This window comes from Theropithecus gelada, chromosome 9 (genome assembly GCF_003255815.1).
Source record: "Theropithecus gelada isolate Dixy chromosome 9, Tgel_1.0, whole genome shotgun sequence".
NCBI classification, from domain to species: domain Eukaryota; kingdom Metazoa; phylum Chordata; class Mammalia; order Primates; family Cercopithecidae; genus Theropithecus; species Theropithecus gelada.
In genome coordinates this window covers 31216433-31237605 of record NC_037677.1, presented here as the reverse complement: position 1 = coordinate 31237605, position 21173 = coordinate 31216433, and the positions used below count along the sequence as shown (strand labels likewise).

Genomic DNA, 21173 nt, shown 5'->3' with positions numbered 1-21173 from the left:
ATTTTTGCAGAGGCAGACTTGTGTCTTTTTCTGCCTCTCCATACAGAAACTAAGAAATGAGAACAACTTCAAAGGGAGTAGAAATTTTTCCCAAAATTGTCAGAGAAGTGTAGTCTCCTGTGTCTCCCAAATGGGCTTCCCTAGGCTAACATTAATGCTCCACTCATCTTTATAAGGACCTGTGGGAGCAGTGGGTATTAGATCTTACAGGTCACAGATGAGAAAACAGGTTAAGAGAAGTTAGAGAACTTGACCAAGGTCGCAGAGCTAGTAAGCGTCAGAACCAAGATGGCAACCTGACCTCCATGCTGTATAGACTTCCATGCTGTACTGCAAATTAAGGAGCCAAGTCTTGCCAGGCACAGCAAGCCCAGGACAAATGGTTATTGCCATCTGTTACTATTTACTTTATTAGATATGTTGCTTTACTCTTGCATTTTTTTCCTTAGGATTCTGAGTTATCCATATTTGAGGGAATGTAACATCTCAGAACTTACTCCAGAGAACTAGGTTACCTTTTCTTACAGCCATATATCTTTTTCTTTGATTTTCTTCATTTTATTTTGTCTCAAGATTTTGCCTAAGTATATGAAAATACTTTTACTTGCTTTCACAGGTTTTTACATTTCTCTCCTTTTTTTTTTCAAGTCTCGCTCTGTGCCCAGGCTTGAGTGCAGTGGCGCAATCTGGGCTCACTGCAACCTCCACTCCCGGGTTCAAGTGATTCTCCTGCCTCAGTCTCTCTCCTGCCTCTCTTTCTGTAGCTGGGACTACAGGCACGCGCCACCACGCCCAGCTAATTTTTGTATTTTTAGTAGATACAGGGTTTCACTGTGTTGGCCAGGCTGGTCTCAAACTCCTGACCTCAGGTGATCTACCCACCTCGGCCTCCCAGAGTGTTGGGATTACAGGCGTGAGCCACTGTGCCGGCCTCTCCTAACATTTTAAATGCAGTTTTGTTTTGAGGACATAACCAGAATCTGGCAGTCTTTAAAAACTCTGATACAGAAATTATAAAAATTGACAGAACTCAATGGAAATGGAATTGGGGTACAATTCAAGAACTTGGCATTTTAATAGAATTAAAAGTTAGGGACAAATCTGCATCCTAGCCATTGTCACCGTTTGCAGTATTTGTCACAATTTTATATAACTCAAATAATATTTGGCTGTTACTAAAATTCAAAGGAAATATAAAACCCATGAACTTGAACTGAAATTAGACTTAATACTTTAGGGGAAAAAAAAAAAAAAAACTTCTGGGAAAAAAATGTTTTGGTCTTGGTAATAGGTCCTTGTATAACTGCCAGAAACTGCTTTTATAAATATCACTTGTCATTAATTTCACATACTGTCTGATGCCCTTACTAAATGTATTTGAGTATCTCTTAACCTTAAACAGATATAGAGCCCTCTTGCTAATTGCCTAATAGTTTTTGATGTTTATGCATAAAAATGCTAGAACAGTAGCAATAACATTCAGCCTGTTACTGATACTTTAATAAAACTTTTATTTTCATATTAATATTTACATAAGCAAATATTGCCCTTTGATGCATAAACGCTGTAGCAAATTCTTTCAACTAGACCCTGGCTTGGCCATAATAATAAACATTAGGCAGTGAGATCATTTTGCCCAAATTTAAAATGTTCTTCTCATCTTCATCTGAGAGAGGGGTCATTCAGTAACATGTTATTTAGCATGCCAGTATGCTGGTGAAAAACACAAATGCTGTTGTTCTAATATTAACTCCAATGTTTCTGAGACACTGAAGTTTATCTTACATCAAACTTTCGAATTTGGTAGTTCTGAAATGTATGATGTTCAGATTATTCCTAAATTAACCAAGTTTCATTCTCCATGTGAGTCATGCTTGAGAAATATTCTGGGTACTATCTGATGACTACATCATATCATATTCTGTTTAGTCGTGTCTCTTCGTGTGTCTTTTAGTGGTTGGCAAGTTTTCATGTGGCTCTGTTGTTCTTTGATAGGTTGCTCATAAAAGCTTGCGTGCTTTCAATCTTAGTATACTATTAATAAAATAAGCCTAAAACAGAGGAGCTGCAACCAAACAAGAAGGAAATATTAATCTTGGGTGTTAGCCTTAAGGTTCTATGCATCACCTCTGAGGGTCTCTAAAATAAAAAGCAAAATAAATCTGTGCTGTTTTGCTATCTGTGATCTGGGCAGATAACTTGAGGGCTGCAGAAATTACACTGGTTCTCTTCCATTCTCTCAGGGCCTTTTAAAATTAAACCTTCAATTTGAAATCAGAGACCATCATGTGCCTATTTCAAGTACTCCAGGAATCTCCACTGGGAAATATTGTTTTCTTCCTTAAATGAAAGATAAGTTTAAAGTTGAATAAAAACACAATGAATTATCATGTTTATTGAGTAATACAAACGTTTGAGGATCTGAAATAAGTGTCAGATTTAATAGAAATTTTTGCTTTACTCCAGTAAATCAGGAGGAAATTCATCATCCAGTTTGGGTGACATAGTACCTAGTTCCAGAAAATCAACACCTCCATCGTCTGGTAAGTAGGTGATAAATGCTAAATAATACATATTGCATTTCATGCTTTCCCCAGTCCTATCCAGTTTTGTGAATTTACATATGCACTGAATCACTATGTTAACCCTACAGACATTAAAAGGAATCAGAAGTAAGCATGCCCTTTTGGAGTTACAAACAATATGGGGAAATGTTTTTTCTGGCTGGAAAAAAAAGTATGTCAAAGTATTTACTCTACATTGCTGTAGATGATCAAAGTGATTAATGTATTTAACTTTTTAATTTTTTTTTGAGACAGAGTCTCGCTCTGTTGCCCAGGCTGGAGTGCAGTGGCATGATCTCGGCTCACTGCACCTCTGCCTCCAGGGCTCAAGCGATCTTCCCACCTCCGCTTCCCAAGTAGCTGGAACTACAGGTGCACACCACCATGCCTGGCTAATTTTTGTATTTTTTGTAGAGACGGAGTTTCACCATGTTGCCCAGGCTGGTCTCAAACTCGTGAGTTCAAGCGATCCACCTGCCTCAGCCTCTCAAAGTGCTGGGTTTACAGGTGTGAGCTGCCGCACCCAGCCGTATTTAACCTTTAATCCCTAGTCCCTGTGACGGCGCTTGTCATGGGCAGTAAATGGGTGAATACTCGCCAACAACCATAGCACAATGTGAGATAGAATCTTAACATTAAATAGAAGGATAAACGCTTTAGAAAGGTAAGGAACAGAGAGTAAATTGAAGATAGAGGATTGGCCTGCCATGGGCTCTTCCAGGGAAGTTCTGTGGAAGACACAGACAAGAAGTATAGAAAAAAGAGGAAAATGTTTGTGGGAAGAGCAACTACTGTTGTCTTTCCAAAGCGGTGGGTTCATCTTAATGGTTGCTGAATAAAATAAAGCACACCTACTTAAATTTCAATTTCAGATAAACAATAATTTGCTGGTTTAAGTACATATTGCATGGGGCATACTTACACTAAAAATGTATGGAACGTACTTATATTAAAACATTGTTTTAAATTCAGATTTAACTGCATTTATATTTGCTAAATCTGGGAACTCTCCTATTCTGTGTAGAACTTGGAATTCTATATACACAGGAGACCAATGATTTGAATTGCAAAAAAAGCACATGATCAGTATCTCAGTTTGCTAAGAGAATTGTACTTGGGAATCAGAGTAAGATTGTAAAGGTTGGCTGCCAGGGCGTTTCAGCAAAATGATACAGTGTGTGATTTCTAGAAAGCTGGAAATGGGAAGAGATAAAAAACAGAGAGTTGCACAACTATGGAAAAATCAAGGAACTAGTCACACAGTGATGGAGGTGCTTCAAGGACAAGATTTCTCTGTTACTGATAATCAGCTTCATTCCTGAATGATGGTGGCCTCTAGAGACCAATCAAGGACTTCTTAGCAAAAACTACAGGATTTTTTTTTTTTTTAAGAGAAGGAGTCTGACTATGTTTCCCAGGCTGGTCTTGAAACTGCTGGGTTCAAGGGATCCTCTTCTTCAGCCTCCTAAACTGCTGGGATGACAGGCATGCGCCACCATGCCCAGCCATTTAGCAAACTAAGATACTGATCATGGGCTTTCTTTGCAATTCAAACCATTGGTCTCCTGTTTATTTGGAATTCCCAGTTCTACACAGTAATATAGGACTTTTTAAGTGAGCAAAATCTGAGCACAATAAATGAATTGCTTTAGGAAGCAAATTAATTCAAAACCTACCTACTTATAACTTGAAGCAAGCAATTCTAAGATGCTCAAAATTAAGTAAAATAGTATGCATGAAATGCAAACGAAAGCCCCTGTAGGTATTATGTGAAGCTTATACCTTCCCTTGATAATTAAGGAGCCCCTGAATCCACAGAGGAAGGGAGGCCTATCCTGCTCCTTCTCAGATGTGTGAAGTTGCAGGGATTCCTATATAAACCTTACACTCTTCTTATATATCTCAAAGACAATTTCGGTGATTTCTAGGGACTGCTACTAGGCTCCTAAAATGGAAAAAGACTATGTCACCTTGTGATAAAGCAGCAGTTCTGCCCGCAAATGTCAGCCTCACTTCTTTCTATATATCAGAAAAATTCTTCCATTCCCTCCAGCCATATTGTAGCCCTCCAGTGGTTTTGGCAACACAGATGCTCCTACACCTATGATAGAGATACACCTCAATAATCCCTTCATACATGGAAAATATCATAACTCAAAATGCACTTAACATGTGGACAGACCCAGTAAAAAGTCCTAAGTCAAACCATCGTAAAGTTCAGACGTTCCTTGACTTCTGATGAAGTTATGTCCTGAAAAATTCGTAATAAGCTTGCACAATCTTAAGTTGAACCATTGTATGTCAAGGACCGTCTGTATAATGAAAGGAGGTGCATGCATTTTGAAGAACAAGTTCATATACTTGTAAAATAACATTCCATTTTGTAGGCAGATGTTTGACATTACTAAAAGTAAAGTTCCATGAAGAGTGCAATATTTAAAAAGGTGATTTAAATGTTCACCAAGGTTTTGTAGAGATACACCAACTTTCAAGTGTCTTTTCTGGTGACTGAGTCAATTGGAGCTATGACCAACTACAAAATGTATAATAAGCATATCAGGACTCTGAGATAATTTTTATATCAATAGCTCAACTGATTTAAAGGAAACCTTCAGAGAGCTCTAAAGAGAAGTTCTCCCAATCCACCTCCAGGCACAACTGCTCCACCTATCAGTGTGGATGGGCCTGGAATGATCATTTTCATCTTGTTTCTAGAGGTCCTGTCTACTATTCCCCTCACCCATTGCCAGACCAAAGAATATAAGTATCTACCTAAAGTATATAGGTTTGGATGCTGTCAAGAACTTGGAAGATTTCCCACTTGACATCTGGGCAATTTCATAGCCAGTTGCAGAACACGTACATTGCACCCACACACACATGCGTACATACGTCTCAACCCCAAGCTCTGTTTAACTTGACCCAAGCCTTTAAGACCAAAACTTAAATTTCGAAACAATGTGCTGGGTGCCATGGCTCACGCCTGTAATCCCAGCACTTTGGGAGGCTGAGGCAGGAGGATCACTTGAGCCCAGGACTTCAAGACCAGCCTGGACAATGTAGTGAGGCCCAGTTTCTTTAAAAAAAAAAAAAAATTAGCTGGGTATGGTGGTGTGTGCCTGTAGTACCGGCTCCTTGGGAGGCTGAGGTAGGAGGTTCACTTGAGTATAGGAGGTTGAGGCTACAGTGAGCCATGATTATGTCACTGCACTCCAGCCTGGGCAACAGAGGGAGACCCTGTCTTAGATAGATAGATAGATAGATAGATAGATAGATAGATAGATAGATAGATAGATAGATAGATAGATAGATAGATAGATAGATAGATAGATAGATAGATAGATAGAAAGAAAGAATGTTCCCAAGGCTTTCTATCACTAATAATAATAATATGCATGCTAGTGAGGAATGAGACTTTTCAAATATATGAAAGCAGTTCTTTCCAAGTAAATACTAATGTTTGTTAAAGTATGGAAATAGAAGTATGAAATTTAAAAAAGGTAACATCTCTCATAAAAAGGAGAACCATCCGAGTCTAATACAATGCATGTAGCCAAACAGATTTGCAAATGCTTCTTAACTGTCTTGATAAGTTTCTATAGTATGTTTTGAAAGTGACCACATGTTTCAGAATTCTACATATTTCAGAATGAACTCAAGATGTTTTTAGACCTGAGTTAACCAAATGTCAGAACTAGTAAATTATAGAAAGTTCTCAATTTGGATTTCCAGTCCTCATGTCCAGATACAGGTAAATTTCAAACCTGACTCAGGCTATGTGGGTGGAAAGCCAAACACCTGGGCAATGTTGCAGCCAAAGATTTATGCATTTCCACCTTCTTCATTTTTTTTGAGATGGAGTCTCACTGTCACCCAGGCTGGAGTGCAGTGGCACAATCTCAGCTCACTGCAACCTCCACCTCCCAGGTTCAAGTGATCCTCTCACCTCAGCATCCAAAGTAGCTGGGATTACAGGCACCAGCCACCACACCTGGCTAATTTTTGTATTGTTAGTAGAGACACGGTTTTACCATGTTGGCCAGGCTGGTCTCGAACTCCCGACCTCAGGTGATCTGCCCACCTTGGCCTCCCAAACTGCTGGGATTACAGGCATGAGCCACCACGCCCAGCCTCACCCTTTCTTTAAAAAACAAAAATACACCTGATGATCACAGAAGGCTAGATTCAATGGGCAAATCACAAAGTCCAACTCATGAATGTGACCATGCCAGGGTCCTGTAAATTCTGACATCTAATTGGTTATCTTCAATTTTAGAAAAGCTCTCAAAGGGTACTGTCCCTTGAATGTGGTCTTTATAAGCCCAATAAAAGATGAGAAAGATAAAACATATGGGAATTTACCACCAGAAAGGAAACTCTTGATTTTGGTTAACATGTATTGTAGGAATAATGAAATCCTGACCCAGATCTTGTCCTTCATATCCAGGAAAGCGCTAACAACATGCTGCTTGAGTTGAGATTCAAGGAAAACCATTCCTGAAGACTTTTCTGAGACTCTTTCCTGGCTTATGCCATTCCATAAGCCCCATAAGGAAACTTTCCTATATGAGCAAAGGATTAGCTATAGGATGGTATACAAGTCAGCACTGGTTAAACCCCTAGGCACATTTTATGTTTTCCCTACATACCACATGCTAAACCTTTTAGCACATCGGTATGCATAGATGGGGCAAAGAAGAAGACATACTACTTACTATGTTAAGTCTACCTATTTGGAATTAATTCAGTCCATTATTACCTTCTTTTGATAGAAAATCATACCTCCTGCATTATGCAAGCAATAGCTGATATTTGTAATAGTGTACAAACAGTGGCAGGTATTCACTCCATCACAGGTTTCCTACCTAATCAAATGAAAAGGAATAATAAGAGATCCTAGTTTTCCAACGACTGGTATTTAATATCCATAACAACTTCAAAACCGAAAAATAATGTGATGCCTGTCAGATGATCTCCCATCCTTTGAAAAGGTTAGAACTGTTTTGAGCAGTTCAGCTTGTGTATCACAGGGAATAGTAGCTGTATTGTAACACCAAGCTGTCTGTTATTTCAAAGTGGTAATTTGTTCCTTCCTTCAATCTAAATGTACCGTGGTTTTTGTTAGAGAGCTAACATGTATAATGTGATGCTTTCCTGGGGTGAGTAAATTTTTTTTCTTCTCCTTGACTGATTCTTAATCATAGAATAATTTTCTAGCTAGCCCAGCTCTACGATGTCATCCTGAATCCTGACACCAAGGACATGACCCCATTCAGGATGTGAAGGGAACTGAAAGAGGGCACCCTGATTGAGAAGGGACTTCGCCTGGATGGGCAGTGTGGTATAGGGACGGTTACAGGCTCACTTTGGTGGGCAGTGTGGTATACAGAGGGTTATAGACTCACACAGGAGGAGTAGGTCTGAATCCTCACTGCCGAGTTTTTGCCAAGAACAAGTCCCTTAAATTTTGAGTTTTTTAATCTTAAAAATAAGAGCATTGAAGTTGATCTTTAAAGTATTTCCATCTCTGATTCTGCAGTTGATAAAATTCTGTAGCTATTACGGTTGCACGTGGAAGCATTTTGTAAAATTTGAAGTGAGATTATGCATCTTTTTTTCTTGTAACACTTTTTAAGTACTGTATTTTCAGGTGGAACAATGGGAAAAGTAAAAGCATGTCAAGCAACAAAGCTAAACCCTTCATTTTACAGATGAGGAAACCAGTGGCATATCCTCCTGGGTCCTCGTGCCCTTTCACTCTGCCTCTTTTGTTAAACCCAGTGGCTTTGCATAAGTCACCAGAAGTCTTCCAGTGTCATTTTATTAGACTGATTTCATTCAGATATCTGGGGTCCCAGTGTTTTCCCATTAGTCTTAATCAGCCTAAAATCGTTTTAATCCTGTCCTTCCTGGAGCCCTCCCTGAATCACTGGCCTTGTGTATGACTCCTTTGCATTGACTGGATTGAGAATTTTCCATTCTCTCTTTCTCTCAAATGTCTGTTGCAATTTTAGTGAAACTTTTCACACTGTCCTTAATTTTACACAATCTGCAAAAAGAAAAATCTTTTTTTGCACATTGTATTGTTGGTGCAAATGTAACTGCGGTTTTGGACCATGGATTTTGAATCATAACTAGGCTCAAATACATCTTTATTAATCTAAATAGGAACCATTACAATCAACACATTTTTGCCAATGAGAAATAAGTTTGTTTATTCCTGTAGCATAAAAATCCATGCTTTGGGATTCGGTAAACTCTCGAAAGCATTTTCTGCATCCTGCTGGTTGTGGAAGCATTTTCTCTGCAAAAAGTTATTGAGATGCTTGAAGAAGTGGCAGTCGGTTGGCGAGAGGTCAGGTGAATATGGCGGGTGAGGCAAACCTTCGTAGCCCAATTCATTCAACTTTTGAAGTGCTGGTTGTGCAACGTGCAGTTGGGAGTTGTCATGGAGAAGAATTGGGCCCTTTCTGTTGACCAATGCCGGCTACAGGCGTTCTAGTTTTCGGTGCATCTCATCCATCTGCTGAGCGTACTTCTCAGATGTAATGTTTTCGCTGGGATTCGGAAAGCTAGAGTGGATCAGACTGGCAGCACACCACCAAACAGTGACCATGACCTTTCTTTTTTTTGGTGCAAGTTTGGCTTTGGGAAGTGCTTTGGAGCTTCTCAGTCCAACAGCTGAGCTGGTTGTCACTGGTTGTCATATAAAATCCAATTTTCGTCGCCTGTCACAATCTGATTGAGAAATGGTTCATTGTTGTTGCATAAAATAAGAGAAGATGACTCTTCCAAACAACAATTTTTTTTTGCTTAGCTCATGAGGCACCCAGTTATCGAGTTTTTTCACCTTTCTAATTTGCTTCAAATGCAGAATGACCATAGAATGGTCAATGTTGAATTATTCAGCAACTTCTCGTGCAGTTGTAAGAGAATCAGCTTTGATGATTGCTCTCGAGTAGTCGTTGTCAACTTCCAATGGTCAGCCACTCTGCTCCTCATCTTCAAGGCTCTCTTCCCCTTTGCAAAGCTTCTTGAACCACCACTGCACTGTACGTTCATTAGCAGCTCCTGGGCCAAATGCATTGCTGATATTGCAAGCTGTCTCCACTGCTTTACGACCCATTTTGAACTAAAATAAGAAAGTCACTCAAATTCGCTTTTTGTCTGACATCATTTCCATAGTCTAAAATACACATTAACAGCAAGTAATAAGTCATTAGCAAAAAATGCATAACACGAGAAATGCCCATTAAAATTATGTATACCATAACCACATTTATTTAAGAATGTATTCCAATATCAAATGGCAAATTCCAACAATGCAAAAACCGCAGTTACTTTTGCATTCACCTATAATAAAGGTTTTCAAACTAGTCACTTGTTATCTCAAAGCTGGTTTAAGATATTGTAAGATCTGAAGTCAAATGTTCTGTACTGCACTTTTATATAGTTGATACAGAGAATATCAACATTATATTTGAAACTACAGATTTAAAATGTTTCTCTGAAAATATTCAAGAGATCTAGCATGAAACTGATTCATTAAAGCAAACAGGTTATAAGGGTATCTTTCAGTTTCATTAGATTTGATTACCTTGCATTCTTAACGTGCTTTACCTTTAAATTTTATTTTCTTTGCGTACTGTGTTGAGTATTCATGATAGTTTTTTTTTTTTTTTAAACTATGGTTAGTTTTATTTGCTTTCATTTTATTTTCTTTATAACCTATTTTTCCTCTCCTGTCCACCTGATTTTTGAACTGTTTGTCTGTATATAGCTGTAGACATAGATGCTACTGGCTTAGATGCAGAAGAAAATGATATTCCAGCAAACCACCGCTCCCCTAAACCCAGTGCAAACAGTGTAACGTCACCCCACTCCAAAGAGAAACGAATGCCCTTCTTTAAGAAGGTAACATTAACTTCCAAGCTCCCATTGTCCACCTGCTCAACTGCACTGCGTCACATTTCTAGTCCTGTTGACTGTCTGCGTCCTTTGACAAGCCAATAACGTGCATGCTCTGTTATTTGTTTCTTTTCCACGCTGCTGTAGCTAAGCAGAAGCAGAAATCGGTAAGTTTACATTGACATAAGCTGTGTTTATCCTGCCACTGGCATCATTAGCATTAATTCCCACAGTTGTATTAAATACAATCATTTCTGTCCCAAGCAAAGAACTTATCAACAGCTAATTGAGTTCATGCATTTCAAACCAACTAAATTCAGGGAGTGACCTGTTAAAACACTATTACAGTACTTATCCTTTTTGATGGAATAATATCTACCACCAAGGGAATTTGTTTCAACATTCAAGGATGTCAAACACTGACAGCTCCATATAATGCACCTAAACTGTGCATGCTTATTCTGTCTCTTTCTTTTATCCAGAAATTTAACTTATGATCAAACATATTAAAGCAGTTATTAAACTCTGACTTATGATATCCAGATACATAGCTTGTACTAAACAAAAGTATTCAAGTTTTAATTTAGTCAGTATTTAAACTTCTAATCCACTAGGTGCAAAATCTGCAGATGAACAAGACCAGTGGAAAACTGCAGGCTTGTTTTGGCGGTTTACTGTGAGTTTTTCCTATTGTCATATATAAATATTCTCCCAATGTTCTTGCCTTCTCCATCAGTCAGATTTTAGCATCTCACCCATTGGACAGTGCAGCCGGTGGTCACGCGTAGAGCCTTTGCCATTGGCCATCCAAGATGCTACACAGTGAGGCTCCTTGTCCCCTACATGGAAACTATAGGGTATTTCTGAGCTCTCATTACTTCAGACAAAGCCTGTTTCCTCTTACCTATTTTGTAGCTTCATAGCATTATTTTTTAAGGACCACTACCCTCCCCCCAAATTTCCCTTTTATTTCCCTCTTTGACCCATCAGTTTCTACAGCTACCATGCTGTCTTTTAGAGTCATACTAATGTCGCCAAGTCTGGCAAAACCGTGGATATATTCTCACACGCAGATGTGATGTCAAGTCTGTCTATCCTCTGCTCTCAAACTCTCCACATAATGAACACTTTTCCTCTGCAAACAAGTATTTTGGTTTGTGGAGGAACTCTAAAGTCATTAATGAGGTGTCAGATAGTGAACTGTAAAGTTGGCTTTTTTGAATCAGCTATGACTACTTTAACAAGGGAAAACTTCAGCACTCCAGGCAAAATTTGCAACACTTGGAAATTTGCGTTAACACAGAAGCCTCAGCTTGATGTTCATCCACAACAGTGGGCCCATCTCTCAGGTCTGATCTTCTTGTTATAGCTAAAGCTTGCAGCCAAGTGACTAACAGTGTCCATCATTCAGAAGCTTAGAAAATTGGCATCGCTAAGACATTCTGGACTTGACAGAGCAGGAATGTGAACTAAAACCATGTTTGTCAAGATAGGTTTTTGAAGTTTGCTTACCTTTAAATTCTAAAACTTTAAAAACGTTTATCACAATTTTTTTCAATAATTTGAGCAGGCAGGGCGCAATGGCTCACACCTGTAATCTCAGCACTTTGGTGACTGAGGCAGGTGAATTACCTGTGGTCAGGAGTTTGAGACCAGCCTGGCCAACACGGTGAAACCCCGTCTCTGCTAAAAATACAAAAAATTAGCCTGGTATGGTGGCGGGCACCTGTAATCCCAGCTACTTGGGAGGATGAGGCAGAAGAATTGCTTGAACCTGGAAGGTGGAGATTACAGTGAGCCGAGATCGTGCCACTGCATTCCAGCCTGGGCAACAGAGCTAGACAACTCTGTCTCCCCTCCCCACCACAAAAAAGTCAGCTAAATAGGGTTAACAGGAAAGAGTAGATAAAAATGATGGTGTCATTCTTCATAGGGCACAACGCACCAATATTCCATCAAATAAGGTAATTTCTGTAGCTACCCTATTGATTAAGAAGCTGATTGATTACCAGCAATGGGTGATCCTTTGCTAGTTGGAAGTTATAGATCGAAGGAACCAAAGACCTATCAAACACTGGGCCACTTCAGAATTAAAGTCTTGAGATAAAATTTCTTGGTAGCTGTTACTAAAATGCAGGACATTTACATTCCTAATCTCAACGGTGGAAAAGGTGTTCTTACACCGCATAGTTATAAGGACTTGGCTTCTAAACATTTTCAGTATGATCCCAGGTGGTAGACATGAAATAATTTAAGAAATATGCTTATGATGCCTTCGGCACTGGTATTCATTCTTCTTATGTTATTAATAATGTGGTTAAAATCAATGTAGAATTCAAAAGCAAAACAATGGCCTAAGATTCAATGAGAAGATTGTTTTCTGCGTTTTAGGTTGCTTTTAGAGTGATGCTTGTGTGGTATATGTGTGCTGTCACTATATTATGTTCGTCTTGGTTTTTTTTTTTTCTGTTCAAAACTGTATTCTACCTTGATTATGTCAATTAAAATGAATTCTGAATGCTAGATGAAATTTTAGGCAGTGAAATTTGACAGCATAGTCATGGTAATATTTTTTTCCCCTCTGATTATATCGTCTATGACTACGGGTGATATCTCAGATGGAAGCTTTTGAATTTGAAATGCTTTTTAATTCCCCCCTGAGGCAATGTGAATTCAAATGAAGCCAGAAAAGTTTGTAATGGGCCATTTTAAGCAACAATAAAATGTTCTTGAGTGATGGGCAGATGGAAAAATGACTTTCATATCTGCATATCAGTGTATTGATTTCTTAAAATCGTTTACAGAACATTTTTCTGTTGGTGTGTGTCATTCTCAAGTTATATTTTTTGACACTCCTTAGCCAGGAAGATTCATATAGCAATGATTTGCTTATCCCTGTGTCTAAGGGCATATTGCTCTTCTGCATTCTTTTTAAAAAAGTCATCTTTGGGTCAATTTAATATTTTATGCTATCAAAAGAGTTAATTTTAATATAAACCAATTAGCTGTTACTTAATTTTTGAAAGATGTTATTTAACCATTTTATTTGAAGCAATTAACCTGAAAAGTGTTGATAGTTTTAGAAATTGCTACAAAATTTAGCTCCTCCCCTCCTATTAAAAAGAAATTACTGCAGAAAGACATGATCTGTTATCCAGCAGAAACACTACTTTTGAGAATCTCAAAACTACTTTTGAGAATCATATTAGATACGCACATTGATAATGAACCTTTTGAGACCACTATAGCATGGTTAAATATATTATTATACATTAATCACCTACCCTCGAAGACACATAAACCTTACCTTTGAAGTACCAAGGTATAGAAACCAAAAAATCCAAAAGCATTGATCTCTAAGCTGTGAGCAGGGATCATGATTACTGTTTACTAGAATAAGCATGCATGCTCATTTACACTCTCGCAATAAAATAGAATTTTGACAGTAGTGAGAGTTACAATATTTTGAGAGTAGGTAAAAAGTATTGGTAGTGAGAGTTACAGTATTTTGAAATTAGGTTTTACACAGGTAAGACAAACACGTAAGATGCAAAGGTAATGAAATCTTTCTTTCCTCTGTAATTAACCATATTAGGTCTAATCACTACAACTCTTTAGAAAATTCAAATGCAGCCAAAAAGCAATATTAACTTCTAGTCAAGCCTAAAGCACCTATCTTGCATGAGGCATGTTTCTCTTTGTTCTATCAACTAGTTTTTGTTCAAAAGCAGCATCTCTTGCTTTAGGAACGAATAGGTCTGTAGCATTTCTTGAGATGAGCAAGAAAACTGTAGACAACATTAACTTGAAACTTTAGGAAAATGAACCCACCAATCTTTGATTGGGTGTATGTAGAAAAGAGACAAGTGGGGAAAAAAATAATGTCTGGAAAGCCAGTGCCTCATATTACACAGTTCAGAAAGAGTACCTTATACATAAAATATTTATGTTCCACCTGCCTGTGAAACGTCTTAAAGCCTCTCCTCTCTCTGCAGACAGAACACACTCCTCCATATGATGTGGTACCTTCCATGCGACCAGTGGTCCTAGTAGGCCCTTCTCTGAAGGGCTATGAGGTGGGTAGCAGCCTTCAACAGAAGCTTGACTGTTGCATGCTTAACTTCTTTGTGATGCTGCCTCCTACTCCTGACCCTCTCTCTGAATTTTACAGCTTAAGGAGCCAACTTTAGAGCTTAGAGAGCTCATAGCAGCAAAGCATGTTGTTCTGCAAGCTGTGGAATACACTGCTTCGTCCTTTTTCTGTTTTGTTTACCTGGCTGTTGCTTTGAAGATTTCTGCTAGCTGCAATGTACTCAGTCCAGAAAATAGTGTCAAATGGAGACCGATTGAAACCACTTGCAGTCTTGTCCCTAAAATATCATGATAAGTTCAGTTTAATTGTCATTGCATCAGAACTCAGAAGCAGAAAAATGCGGCAACCTCATATTGCCACTCTTTCCAAATGCAAAGCTCAGGTTTTCCAGTGTTCCTAAGAGAAGTAAAATTATTTTATCATCATTAGTAATTTTTTTTGGTCGTATCTTAATTTATTCCTTGCTCAATTGCAGGTCACAGATATGATGCAAAAAGCGCTGTTTGATTTTTTAAAACACAGATTTGAAGGGCGGTGAGTATTTCAGCATACTGGGTTTTGTGGATTTTGTCTTAAAGATAGCAAAACCCTGGTGGGACAGGCATGTGATTCCAAGAGAAAACAGCCCTCTGATGTCTATACAATGACAGGAAATAAGTTTCACTCAATTTAATCTGATTCAATCAATATTTATCATATTTGCTTTGTACATCCTTAACCCTTGATGTCTAGTTCCTCTACCTGCATCCATAAGCAGACCTTGGGCAGGACACCACTGGCCAGTCTCATCCTCAATTCATGGTCAACTGGCCCTCTATTGCTGCCCAGGGATTGCACTAAATATCCCTTTTCCATTCAATTTTCTACTCTTCTAAAAGACTTCTGTGTCATCTCCCCCTCCTTAAAGCTCTGCTAACCCCTTCTCATCTCACGATCCCCCAGTGAACTTGCCTCCCTGTGTCATTGAGAAAATAAAGGCAAATGGAGGAGAACATCCAGGCATTTCCACAACTCTGCCTGTGGAGTTGCACGTTTGCCTGGGTGCTCTGCTTTATCTCCAATGACTATGTTCCCAGCAAGGGCCAACCCACCATGTGGGTACTGGATCTCATTCCCCATCCCCTCTCTGCTAGAAGTATCCATACACAGCCGTAATCATCCTTTGCTCTCTTCTCATCAGTATTTCCTGTTCTAATGGAAACTCCATCACCATGTAAAAATGTTACTTCCTCTCACATTCGACCTCATATTGCTCTAGGTGTGTCATTTTTTTTTTCTTTTCTTTACAGGAAGATTCCTTGAAAGAATTGAGTGTACTGGCTTTCCTTCCACTTTCTTCAGCCTACCCCAGTTATGTTTTCACCCACACCACTCAGCTAAACTAGTCAAGATCACCCACGACCTTCACATTGCTAAATCCAGGGATAAATTTTCAGCCAGAATCTTACTTGACCATGAACAATAGTTGACATGGTGGATTATTCCATCCTCTTTGAAATACTTTGTTTGGTTTCTGGAACCACACTTTTCTGGTTTTCCTTCTGTCACACTGACTACTCCTTTCTCTGCTTTGCTGGTACTTCCTCATCAACTGGAAATCTTGGACAGCCCAGGGCTAAATTCTTTGATGTCTTTTACCTACATTCCTTTAGTGATTTCATTCAGCATCAGATTTTTAAATTCCATTCCTTTGCCAGTCTTTCCTCTAAATTCTAGACCCATGTATACAATTGCCTATTCATTATCACTACTAAGATGTCTAATGGACTTTTCAAACGTAACCTCCCCCAAAACCTACTCCTCCTATGGTCTTCCCTATCTCAATTAATGGCTTATCTTTCAGTCCTGAGACCCTTCAGCCCAGATCATTATCCTTGATTATTCTTTCTGTTATATTTCACATGCAAATGGTGTTGTCTGTATCTTCAAAATATATTCAGAATCGAAGCCCTTCTCACACATCCTCTGCCACCATTTTGGTCTGAGACATCTTCATCTCTTCCCTGGATCGTTGCAACAGCCTCCCGCCTCATCTCCTTGCTTCTGTGGTTGTTTCCTTAAAGACTGTGCTCAGGTCAGCTGCTGCATGACCCTGTTAAGATGTGAGCTAGTGCTCACCACTCCTTTACTCAAAACCATCCAATGACTTCTTTTTTTCTGAGTAGAAACCAAAGTCCTACAGTGGCCTATCTGACCTCCTATGGTCTATTCTTCCACACAACCGTACCTAGACTTTCTTTTGCTGCTCTTCCCTCGCTCATTCTCACCCTGCCGTACTTACTCCGTTGCTGTTCTATGAGTGTTCCAGACAGATTACACAATCACCTCAGGGCCTTGGCACTTTGCGGTTCCTTTTGCAGGAACACTTTTCCCTCAGATATTCTTCTTGGTATAAGTGCATACACGTATGCACACATGCACACATTCATTCTGTGTCTCTCCTTCCCTGACTTTGTTTTCTAGTGCTCTTTTATGTATTTCCAGTACTATTTTTGTTTATTGTCATTCTCCCATAACTAGACGATAAACTCTATGAGGGCAGGGTTTGAGAATGTTTTGTGAACTGTTGTGTTCTCAGTGCCTGGAGCAGTACTCAACATGAGCAGTGGCCAGATGAATTTTGAATGAATGTCTGCTGCGTACTCTCTGCTAGAGAAATGCAGAGATGGTGAAGCCAGTCTCTCCCTATGAAGAGCTCTCATGGAAACCATAAATTGAAACCTGTAGCAGTAACACTGAATATAAGTAAAAGGGCAACCTGGTATATGCATGCATAAGGTACAGGTAGCATAAAGGGAGGTGTAATTAACACCAACTTAAGGACATCCACATCCTGGAAGAGTTTTTAAATGGTGCCTAAGATTTGACCAAATGGATTACAGGGGAGAGAAGGGTATGTTCAGCAGATGGTATATAGTGTGTGAAGGTTTTGAGGTATGACACAGCATTATGTGTAAGGCAACTCACACCCAGATCTTAAGGACCTGGGCAAGATGTGACCGTTAACAAACCCAAGGGTTATATCTAGTGTGTCACGCCAATGGGCTTGGACTTAATCCTTTCTCTCTCCTCCTCTTCCCCCGTCACTATTCAACTTGCCTCAGTAAATATTTATTGAGTATATTCTGTGTGCCAGGCATTGTGAGGAGCAAAAATAGACAAGGGCCTTGGCTTTGTGAAGCTTAAAGTCTATTGAAAGTCAGTCTTGAATCAAATAATTGATGGGTGCCATCATTGAATGTTAAGCCAGCTCCTGAAGCATCAAAGACATGACTAGAGTCCAAAATGGAAACCTCAAAGTTTAAGAGTAGCTTATTACAGGGGACCTGGAACATACAGGCTAGTGTATATTTCTGTATTTTTAACCAGATAAATGCAGTGCTTCTCTTCTCCACATTCCTTTCCTCCTCCCATCCTAACAACGCAACTACAATAGATCAGGACTCCCCAACCCCTGGCTCACGGATCAGTACTGGTCCATGGCCTGTTAGGGGCCACACTGCAGGGGGTGAGTGGCAGGGGAGTGAGCAAAGCTTCATCTGTATTTACAGCCACTCCTCATCACTCACACATTACTGCCTGAGCTCAGCCTCTTGTCAGATCATCAGCGGCATCAGATTCTCATAGGAGCACAAACTGTACTGTGAACTGTGCATGCGAAGGATCTAGGTTACACGCTCCTTAGCAGAGTCTAATGTCTGGTGTTCTTTCACGGTCTCCCATCAACCTCAGAAGGGACCATCTAGTTGCAGGAAAACAAGCTCAGGCTCCCACTGATTCTACATTAGGGTGAGTTGTAGAATCATTTCATTATCTATTCTGATGTAATAATAATAGAAAGAAAGTGCACAATAAATGTAATGTGCTTGAATCATCCCAAAACCATCTCCCCACTCCGACTGAACTGGTCCATGGAAAAATTCTTTCATGAAACTGGCCCCTGGTGCCAAAATGGTTGGGGACCGCTGCGGTAGCTAGTATTTGTTGGTTTCAGGATTCTTTTACATTTCTTAGTATAGTACTTTCTTTCTAGACCACACCTACTACTACAACCATTTCTAATTTATATTGACTTTTGGCAGGGGAGGCAAGGGCAGGAGGGAAACTTTTGTAGGAGGACAAGTATTGTTAGTAAGTGACCAAGCAGGCTGGGCACGGTGGCTCACGCCTGTCATCCCAGCACTTTGGGAGGTGGGTGGATCACGAGGTCAGGTGTTCGAGACCAGCTTGGCCAACATGGTGAAACCCTGTCTCTACTAAAAATACAAAAATTAGCTGGCCATGTTGGCGGGTGACTGTAGTCCCAGCTACTTGGGAGGCTGAGGCAGGAGAATTGCTTGAACCTGGGAGGCGGACGTTGCAGTGAGCCGAGATCATGCCACTGCACTCCAGCCTGGGCAACGGAGTGAGACTCTGTCTCAAAAACCAAAAACAAAACAAAACAAAACAACAACAAAAAAAGTGATCAGGCAAAGAACTGAAAGGAGAGAATGAGGAAAACAAAAACTATTATAAGTTTCAAGGTATGAAAAGGCTTTATAATCAAGGACTTCATAACCAAATATTCCTAATTAGATTTTTAAATTTTCCATATCTTTAAGAAATATTTTTTCAGTTTGTGCCAGGAAAATAGAACCTTTAGCTTGGACCAAGGCTACCAGACACTGGCCAAGTATAAAAGGCGTACCTCTAATCCGCTCCATTTAGCTTTTGTTTCTTTATCCTTGGCTCTGTCATTTATCACAATTTGGAATTGTCAACATGAGCCTGAACACTAAAAAAATTCTGCTAACAAAGGCATTGTGTTTCCATGCCTGAGTCAACCCACTGCCCTTTCCTAAATGCCAAAGATGGGGAAATGGGATGGAATTTCCTGGATTACAACTTGTACTTAAACCTGAGTAAGTTTTGAACTTGGAAGACACATTCTAGCCAGAGAGGGTGGATTTTGGACCCATGTTCAAGTGTATCAACCACCTAGATTGGTTTTATTTAAGAAACAGATGAACAAAATACCTTAAAGTATCTGTTTTTTTCTAGCCAGAAGTAATTTCCGTATGGTTTAATAGACTTGTCTTGGCTCATCTTGACTTATAGAGGCTGGAGTTCAATATTCTAGCCCTGTTGTCCCCAGTTAACAGTCCTCAGAGGAAGAAACAAGTCCCTAAGGCAGACTTGAAAAGCCATGTACAAATTTAACATTTTTACCCATGGCAAGACATCTAGAGTAACTGAATTATTGACTGTCTTTGCTTTTAGCAAGGCAAGACAGCAGTAGAGGATGAAAATTCATCAAAAGCATCAGGTGTGTATGCACACATGACATTCTAAAAGAGAAAAATGAATTATTCCTTAATCATCTATTAAATAAGCTAAATTTATTTTATTTTTTTTTAAGTTTAAGCCCAAGAGGAGAAAATATGAAAGGAAATGTTCGTTATGCAAAAGGTTCTAGGTAGTCAAGAATTCCTTTTATTTTCTGAAACCCACTTATATTCATTTGCAGAAGCCCTGGGGGCTTGTGAGAATCACATTCTGGTTAAGTAGTGTCAGTGTGTCAGATCAAAGAAGAAATAAATCATCCTCCTCCTCCTGTTGTGTGTAATAAAGTAGCCCATTTAAAACTGGATTCACAGTAACCAACTGTGTCATGTAAACAAACCAATCTTCAGATTCACCTTGTAGGATGGTGACAGGTAAATTAACAAGGAAATTGAGAACAAGAAGGAAAGCTACTTGAGATAAAGTCAAGTTTTTTTTGTTTTTTCTTCAGTGACTTTCAAAACATCAGCAATCAGCCCTGAAGTGTTTGGAATACATACTGAATTGCTATAGGGATAAATATACCATTGCCAGAATCTTCTGCAGTACACTCTTACTAGAAATCAATCATCCCAGGGCTGGGCGCAATGGCTCTCACCTGTAATCCCAGCACTTTGGGAGGCTGAGGCAGGCAGATCACTTGAGGCCAGGAGTTTGAGACCAGCCTGGCCAACATGGTGAAACCTGTCTCTACTAAAAGTACAAAAATTAGCTGGGTGCAGTGGTAGGCACCTATAATCCCAGCTACTCAGGAGGCTGAGGCAGGGGAATCGCCTGAACCCAGGAGGCGGAGGTTGCACTGAGCCAAGGTTGTGCCACTGTACTGTAGCCTGGGTGACAGAGCGAGACTCTGTCTTTAAAAAAAAAAAAAAAATTTTAAGCAAATGTAAAAAGTTGTTTATCTCATGGAAACCACAAGGAAAATACACAAGAAAAAGTACATTAGGCTGGGTGCAGTGGTTCACACCTGTAATCCCAGCACTTTAGGAGGCCATGGGAGGAGGACTGCTTGAGCTCAGAAGTTTGAGACCAGCCTGGGCAACATAATGAGACCCTGTTTCTACTTAAAAAAAAAAAAAAAAAAAAAATTAGGTGTGGTGGCATGCACCGGTAGTCCCAGCTACTTGGGAGGCTGAGCTGGGGGATCACTGGAGCCTGGGAGGTTGAGGCTACAGTGAGCTATGATCACACCCTTGCACTCTAGTCTGGGTGACAGTGAGATGCTGTCTAAACACACACACACACACACACATTATATGAAATAGTTCATTTGACTATTATTTACA

The 21173-nt window shown here is 39.6% G+C and overlaps 1 protein-coding gene across 12 annotated transcripts in view; it reads left to right on the top strand.

Moving 5' to 3' along the window:
- CACNB2 (calcium voltage-gated channel auxiliary subunit beta 2) overlaps window positions 1–21173 on the top strand; it is a 398575-nt gene that overhangs the window by 361135 nt on the left and 16267 nt on the right. For 5 of the 12 annotated variants that reach the window (XM_025396958.1, XM_025396960.1, XM_025396965.1 and 2 more), the window contains 4 exons: window positions 2467–2543; window positions 10345–10478; window positions 14468–14548; window positions 15041–15099. In XM_025396958.1, the coding sequence (XP_025252743.1) occupies window positions 2467–2543; window positions 10345–10478; window positions 14468–14548; window positions 15041–15099 (351 nt within the window). Of the gene's footprint in view, window positions 1–2466; window positions 2544–10344; window positions 10479–10619; window positions 10640–11086; window positions 11149–14467; window positions 14549–15040; window positions 15100–21173 lie in introns of all 12 variants that reach the window. The other 7 variants (XM_025396961.1, XM_025396966.1, XM_025396969.1 and 4 more) reach the window with 2 other exon arrangements.